Genomic DNA, 7,775 nt, shown 5'->3' with positions numbered 1-7,775 from the left:
GGCTGGCTGGCTGGCAGGTTGGATGGGTGCATGGATGGGTGGGGGATGGGTGGATAGATATGTGGGTTGGTGCAAAGGTGCATGGATGGGTGGATGGATGGATGGATGGATGGGTGGGTGGGTGGGTGGGTGGGTGGATGGGTGCATGGATGTGTAGATGGATAGGTGAATGGGTGGGTGGATGGCTGGCTGGATGGGTGGCTGGCTGGATGGGTGGGTAGGTGGATGGATGGGTGGATAGGTGGATGGGTGGGTGGCTGGATGGATCAGTAATGCCTGGATGGCCGGGTCGGTTGAATGGCTCTTGGAGGTAGCAGCTCCCCCAGAGGAGGCCTGGCCCCGAGGACAAGCTCTCAGGCATCAGCAGTTCTCCTGGGTCCCCACGTGGGTGCCGTCTGTGCTACCTGTTCAGGGCTTTCGTTCTCTCCCAGGGAGACATCCAGCAGCTGCTCTTCGTCTCGGACCACCGGGCAGCTTACGATCAGTGCGAGCACTACAGCCCTGACTGTGACACTGCGGTCCCTGACAAGCCCCAGTCTCAGGACCCCAATCCCGACGAATATGTGAGTCCTGGTGGGAGCCGTGGGCAGACCGTCTCGGGGTGCTGGGCGTGGAGGGACACAGAAGCTGTGGGACTCCCGTTTGAAGCAAACCCACTGGGTGAGACTTATAATTGATCCCCGGGGCAAGGTGGACTCCTGACTCACTTTACGAAGTGTGCTCGCAAAGCAATGGAGTCAAAAAGGATGTTGGTAAAGAATCTTTCACCCAAGTTTCTGGGGGAAGAGAGCCATGCGCCCCCTGGACCAACACCTGGGTGGGGTGCTGTGAGCGGAAACGCCACAGGTGCCCCCGGCGGGCCGTCTGGAGCTGGCCAGGTAGGAGGGGCTCAGGGCCGTCGGAGTGGATGATGGTCCCCTCTGACCCCTAGGGCGGCAGCTACTCTGAGGGGCAGCCTCGGCCCGAGAGTTTCAGGAGCGTGTCCAACGCCACTGTCCTCTGGCCGTGACCCGCGTGTCAGTGGGTCAGCCTTTCCCATCCACCCGCCCTCACGCCCCAGCAGCGCCTCGGTTAATTGGATTTGCAGTTCTTTGTACCATTTCCAAATGAGAATCCTCTCCCATCCCCTGCACAGGTTGGACTCCTGTTTCTTTTAAGTAAAATTCAATCCTGCTCTCTATTTTTTCTCTGAGCTTCCCTTCTTTCACGAGCAGTCAGAAGAGAAGGAGGGGGGGACCCCATGAAGCTGTGGAGTCCTGGGCTAGGCATGTCTTTCCCACCCCGAGAACAGGGTTGGCAGTGCTCCCAGCTGGCTTGCTGCAGCCGAGGCCTCCTGGCCACGCCTCACCCTCCCCATGCCCGATACAGAAATGGGTCTGAGGGTGAGACCGTCTCTGTCGCTGTGAAGTCCCTCCCGTGAGGCCTGGGCCTTCGGTGAAGGTCGGGGAGGGCCCTCGGTTTGGGTGGGTGCCAAAGGGTCAGAACGTTTGGACCTTTTAGGGCTCATCTCTCTTTGAAGGCCACCGGGGGTCCCCGTTTCCTTCCCTGGACTCCTCGTGGGGCTGGCTCTGCTCCCCCAGGGGACGGAGGGGGAAGACTCCTTTCAGGGCCCATGGGGTTGGTGCCTGGAGCTGGGCACGACTTTTGGGGGTCCGATCTTCCCAGTTGAGCCCACGAGGGAGGGAGATGGCGGGCTGGCATCTCGGGGTGGGGGGCCCGCACCCTCCTCACGTGGCCCTATTTGCTCTCAGTACCCGGAAGGAGAGGGTGAAGGAGACACCTATTACTATGAGTACCCCTACTATGAGGACACGGACGACGTGGGCAAGGAGCCCACCCCCACCAAGACACCAGTGGAAGCTGCTCGAGAGACCACAGAGGTGGCCGAGGTCTGGCCGGGTGGCTGCTGGTCCCTGGAGGCCGTGGTTGGCGGGGGGGCCGGGGGCGCCGTGGCGAACATGGGGGCCGTTTGGAGATGCGTGGAGAGCAGGGGCGGTGGGCGGGAGCTTGGCAGGGAAACGGGGGACCAGGGACCGTATGTGCTTTGTCCTCACGGGGAGTGTAGGGCAGAGGGCCTTCCGTGGTGCGGGGGACACCAGGGGACATGGATGTGATGGAATCCAGTCCCCTCCGCAACGGGTGACCGGGACACTGGCCCATAAGGCTCTAAGAGTCTGGAATGTTCTCTTACTTTTTTTTTCTTTGGTCACCATGTGGCTTGCGGGATCTTAGTTCCCCAACCAGGGATTGAACCCAGGCCCTCGGCAGTGAGAACGCAGAGTCCTAACCACTGGACCACCAGGGAATTCTCTGTTCTCTTACTTCTTAAAAAAAATTTGAGATATAGTTCACCCTGTCCAAGTGCATGATCGCGGGGTTTAGCCGTGCACAGCACTCCCGCGGGCTGGGCTGTCTCCCCCGGCCTGAGGGGACCCCTGCGCCCCGACCCACAGGGGCTGGTTGGTTGATGGGTCAGCCTCCCTCTCAAGCCGCAGAGGAAAGCCCCAACCCGGTCCTCGCTGCGCCGGCCGCACCCCTAACCCTGCGTGTCTCTGCCCGGCTCCCAGGAGCTGACCCAGCCCCCCACGGAAGCCCCTCCGGTGCCCGACACCAGCGAGGGGGCCGGGAAGGAGGAGGACCCCGGCATCGGAGACTACGAGTACGTGCCCAGCGAGGACTACTACACCCCACCCCCTTACGAGGACTTCAGCTACGGCGAAGGCATCGAGAGCCCCGACGAGAGCCCCGACCGGTCCCCTGACCAGGGCGCCCGGGCCGAAGTTCCCACCAGCACGGTCCTCACCTCCAATGCCTCTAACGTAATTGCCTTCCCAGCGAGTGGGCTTGGTCCAGGGGAGGGGGCTGGACCCCGGGCTCTTCCTTCTCTACTCCTCACTTTGCTGTCCTGGGGCAGCTGCCCTCCCCCTGCCCACCACAACTGGCCGTGCAGCCCTTTGCAGCCAGGCCATTCTAAGTGATCGCCGAGGACGCCCGGTGAGTTTGCAGTCACTGCCTTGCTGGGTGGATCTCAGTGTTGTCAGTTTTTCATCAGTAAAATGGGTGGAATGAGCCCCGCCCTCCGGGTCTCTTGGGGTTCGGCGGAGACGGATGACATGCGTGTTCACAGCGTTCCTGTCTGGGGCCCGGGTGAGGGCAGGCCAGACAGGTACATGAGCTGGGGGTCTGGACAAGCAGACCAGACATGAGGTCCGGTAGGACCATGGGCTTTCGCATCAGGCACACCTGACTTGAAGTCTCTGCCAGTGGCCTTGGAAAGTGATATCCCCTCTCTCAAAATCAGTGATCTCATTTACAACCTGGCACCAGTGCTCCCCGCCTCTTGGGGCTGTTGCCACGTCTTCAGACTGGAGAGGAGTTGAGCTCAGCCCATGGTCCACGGGGAGTGCTTAAAAACAGCCACCACGTGATGCTGAATTCTTGATGGCCACAGACACACGGGGTTCTGATGGGCCCAGACCCCTCTGGCAGCGGGCATGGGACTAGGGGCTTGTTACCTCGAGACCCTGGGCCTTGGGTGGAGCCCTTGGCGGCCCCAGGTTCCCCAAGTACACGGTGCAGCCTGGGGCCACGTGCCCGTCCTTCTGCAGCCCTGATTTGCCACGGGGTCTTGGGGGCTTTGGGGTGAGTCTCCCCGTCGTGAGAGGGAGACGATGACTCCCAACAAGCGAAACCCCAGACTACCTGTGTTCTGTGACCTCGGAATGCCACGGTGCTTGGAGTCCGGGGGCTGGGGGCCTGTGCGTGTCCGTCCTCTGGGTGACCCTGCCGCCTTCCCTCTCAGCCGGATCCGCCTCCGGAGGAGGGGCTGGACGACTTGGAGGGAGAGTTCACAGAAGAAACCATCAAGAACCTGGATGAGAACTACTACGACCCTTACTACGACCCCACCATCTCCCCGTCGGAGATCGGGCCGGGCATGCCCGCCAACCAGGACACCATCTACGAAGGGGTGAGTGGCTAGGGAGGGTGCCTCCCCGGGCCCTTGCGGGGGACCCCCTGCTTCACCAGCCGTATGGATTTGGTGTAATCTGTACCTTCTTCCTGTTCTCCCTCTCCTCTCTCTGCATCTTACAAACCTCAGATCGGACCACGGGGCGAGAAAGGTCAAAAGGGAGAACCTGCCATCATCGAACCAGTAAGACACTTTCTTATTGTCTCCCCGAAACCGGCGGGGTGGTGGGTCGAAGCTTGGGGCACGTGGCGGGTTAGGTAGGATGTGGCTGGACCCGTGGGACCCCTGCGCCTCTATGCCTGGGGCTACCACGAGGAGCTACTTGGAAAAGCGCCTGGGCAGGGGTAAGATTCTGGACCTCGAATGAGGTGGCGGCTGCCTGGGATTCGAATGGGTCAGGACCCTTTGTGCCGCATGCTTAGGAGCCGGGCACATCGCTGTGTGTCGATTTCTCCTTGTTAAAAGACTCGGCTTCTGGGAAGGAGGGAGCTCGCCTGGAGGGCAGAGGGGGTTAGCAGGCTGAGTGTGGCGGCCGGTCTGGAGCAGGGAGAGTTAGCCACGGACCCACCTCTCCACGTGGGCTGTGCAGCCATGTGGCTGCAGCTGGTGGAACAGGGAAGCCTGGCTGTCAGCCACGCCGAGGGGATTTAATAAAACAGCTCTGCCCTGAAACTCCCACTGAGTGAAACTTCACTGTGCTGGGCTGGGGGCGAGTTAAACAAAATGACTGTTGAGAACGTCTTAACCTTGGGATCAGAGGGAAGAGGGTCCCACGTGCACCTCGTGGGGCGGTGGGTGTTGGCGGGGGCCCCACTCTGCGTTGGCATGTCCTCTGCCCTCAGGGAGCCGTGCCTGGCCGGGGAGCACCAGCGTCCACCCTGTGGCCTTTGGGCTGCCGAGGTCCAGGCGCTGAGTCGGGGCGGGCGAGGTGCCAGGTGATCAGCCGGGTGGGGGAGGGGTGCCCTGCAGCTGCACGTGGTGGGTATGGCATCATGGGCTGGGAAGCAGCCCTGAGAGTGGGGAGGGGCTGGCTGCCAAGGTCCACGCCTGCCACGTCCTCCAAGAGCCAGAGGGAGGAGGCCAGCGTCCTGCACTCAACGGCTCATGAGGCTGGGGCCAGGCTCCAGCTTTCTCTACTGCCAGGACTTGGTCGCCCCACATGGAGGCTCCAGAACGCTTCCGATCTTGGGACGGAGGACTGAGGTGACCCCCATCCTCCCGTGGGACTGGGAAGGTTCTTTTGGAACCTCATTCCCCTTAGAGGCACCTGAAGCCCGTGGCTGGGGCATTAGGACGGGGGGACTAGATGACTGTCCTGCTCTGTGCCTCCTGCCCCGCCCCCCAGGGCATGTCCCAGGGATGGGCGCATCCGCTCCCACTGGGCTGTGGCCACTGGGCACACACATCCTGTTCTCGGGCTGAGAACATTCCCTTCCCGGTGCTCCCCAAGGATCCGAGGGAGTCAGGGCTTGTCTGGGGCCGGAAGATGGGGATGCAGAGGAAGTGGGCAGAGGGGCCGAAGGGGGACACCAGCACCAGGTGGCTCCTTGCTCGGCGACATGTAAAACCCTCATACCAAGTCCAGACTCAGGGAGGAAGGCGACCCTCGGGGAAGAGCAGTGCGGCCAGTGGTGCCGCCTCAAGGCACGGGGCTGCCGGGGACCCGCTCCAGCCCTTGAGGGGCTGTGCCAGAAGGTGGACCACACCCAGTGTGACTTCCCTGTGGTCCAGCTGTGTGCAGACCACGGTCCAGATGGCTTTGGTCCCCGGTGGACTTGCCGCCGACTTGGGTGCCTTCCGTGGTGTCCCCATCGCTTTGGTGAAAGGGGCGTCTTGCCTGGGAAGAGGAGAACCCTCGGGCAGGCGGGGGCCGGGCTCCGTGGAGTCCTGGGTTTGGTCCTGGCTCTGGGAAGGCCTGGCCGGCACCTCGGTCAGGACGAGCTTCCTTTTCCCATGTCCCTCAGACCGGGCTGCCCCTGTGTGAGAGCCACAGCATCCCAGCTCCAGGTGGAGGCGGGTGAGAGAGGGTGAGGCGTCCAGTTGCCAGGCTCCACCAGGCTCCACCAGGCTCCACCGGCGAGGGTGGGCCGGGGGAACAGGCTGAGAAAATAGAAGCGACCCAACACAAATTGCATGCCTCCAGAAAATGCATTTCATCTTTGTTCGGGGAGAAATGAGTCATCTGGATGCAGTTAGGGAAGGATGCCCTCCCCTCTGGCCCCAGCGTTTGCTCCCGCCCAGCCGCCAGCCTGTTCAGAGTGTCCGAGGGGCCGAGGCCGGTCTCCCTGGAGACATCATGGAAACTGTTGGAATTTCTCAACCTGGAGCATCACCAGATGTCCTCAAAGTCTTAGCTCCCTACAAACAGATGGCCGAGTCCTGGACCACGGCCGACGTGGTCTTGCCTCGGCCGTGCAGGCGTCACGGCCCATGAAGGTTGGGTGGCCGTTTCCTCTCCCCAGCCTGCCCCAGCGACCTCCTTCTGGGGAGCGTGGCTGACTGTCCATGGGGCTCTGGGAACCGGCTCCTTCTCTTTGCATCCATCCATCCCAGGGACACAGGGGCAGACCTGGTACCCTGTGTCGTGGGTCAGCAACACCAGCGGCTCCTCGACAGGACAGGAGTCCCTCAGCCGAGCGGATTCAGGCCAATCAGATCTGGTGCTCCTGGCTGCCCTGGGACCTCAGGGAACCAGGCATCTCCAGATTCAATGTCCTGTATCATCTGGCGAAGGCCCGTAACAGGCATGTCTACCTTCCACTGTGGCTGAAGGACGGTTTTCTCGGTCTGTGCCATGCAGCAGATGAACGGACCCCCGTTAAGGATGGTTTCGAGTTCTCAGTTGAGGCTGAGACCTTCCACTCTGGTGGGGTGTGGAGCGGGGCCATTGAAGGAAGGCCATGGCTTCCCATGTCTTGGGAGCACTTCTCTTTGGGGTGGTGGTCAGGGGTCCATCCCTTCACTGTACCTGGGAGAGCGCCGGCACCCCTCTACTGGGCTCATCCATCCAGCGGCCTCTGGCCCTTGCCGGGCCGACCTGCAATGATCCTCCCGTGAGAGCCCACCCACCGTGGCCCCCACTCCCTGAGAACAGCGGTTGTGTGTCCGGGAAGACAGCTGCGGTCCTGCAGGGTCCGTGGCAGCCAGGGGTTTCTCTCTTAAGCCTAGCTCAGTTCCGAGCTTCCTCAGCTGCCTTTGTCAGAGGAGGAGACAGGAAAGTGGGACTCGTGAGGCCGTTGGGATGAACTCTCTGTGTACATCTCGTGTACAAACATTTCTCTGAGTGCACATCTGTGTAAACACCGGGTGCATCCTCCCAGCGACTGGGGAGCCCTGGTCGGGAGGATGAGGGGCTTGGAGGGGACCTGCAGCCCCTGGCCTGGGGGGTGTCCTGGGCACACCCTCCTACTCCTAGGAGGCAATTCCAGGTGTCACAAGAGAACTGTTCACTTTCAAAGAAAAGCCCAGGGTACAATAGCATTGATCAGCCCCAGAGAGAAGCGACCCGAGCCTGCTGTGTTCCGGGGAAACAGGAGGCAGGTCTGCCACCGGGGGCCAGGTATGTCCAGCCCTCTCGCCGCTATCTCAGCCGTCACAGGAATGCATTGGGAGGAGGGGTCCACGGCAGCCAGGCGCCCCGCGTGAGGCTGAAGCCTGCCCAGCCGGGCCGGACGGAACCCACCGGGTCCCAGGACCCCCAGAAACGATCCAGCACGGTGTTCTCAGTATGCAGACCCTCGCGGGGCCGGAGGCCCTTCCCTCCCTGGAAGGCCATGCGTTGCCTCTGACTCCTGAAGTGGGC

General features: G+C 62.0%; 1 protein-coding gene across 8 annotated transcripts in view; it reads left to right on the top strand.

Annotated features, from left to right (window-relative positions):
- Positions 1-7,775, top strand: part of COL5A1 (collagen type V alpha 1 chain) — a 164,799-nt gene that overhangs the window by 68,520 nt on the left and 88,504 nt on the right. For 7 of the 8 annotated variants that reach the window (XR_003790719.1, XM_029202063.1, XM_029202062.1 and 4 more), the window contains exons 5-9: positions 432-563; positions 1,752-1,889; positions 2,568-2,819; positions 3,803-3,970; positions 4,103-4,156. Coding sequence is in view for 7 of the 8 variants with exons in the window: in XM_029202063.1 (XP_029057896.1) it covers positions 432-563; positions 1,752-1,889; positions 2,568-2,819; positions 3,803-3,970; positions 4,103-4,156 (744 nt within the window). In the remaining variant the exon portion in view is untranslated. The remainder of the gene's footprint in view (positions 1-431; positions 564-1,751; positions 1,890-2,567; positions 2,820-3,802; positions 3,971-4,102; positions 4,157-7,775) is intronic. The other variant, XM_029202064.1, reaches the window with a different exon arrangement.

This window comes from Monodon monoceros, unplaced genomic scaffold (genome assembly GCF_005190385.1).
Source record: "Monodon monoceros isolate NGI ecotype Baffin Bay Population unplaced genomic scaffold, NGI_Narwhal_1 Super_Scaffold_5, whole genome shotgun sequence".
Taxonomy (NCBI): domain Eukaryota; kingdom Metazoa; phylum Chordata; class Mammalia; order Artiodactyla; family Monodontidae; genus Monodon; species Monodon monoceros.
This window is presented reverse-complemented; position numbering and strand designations above follow the sequence as displayed.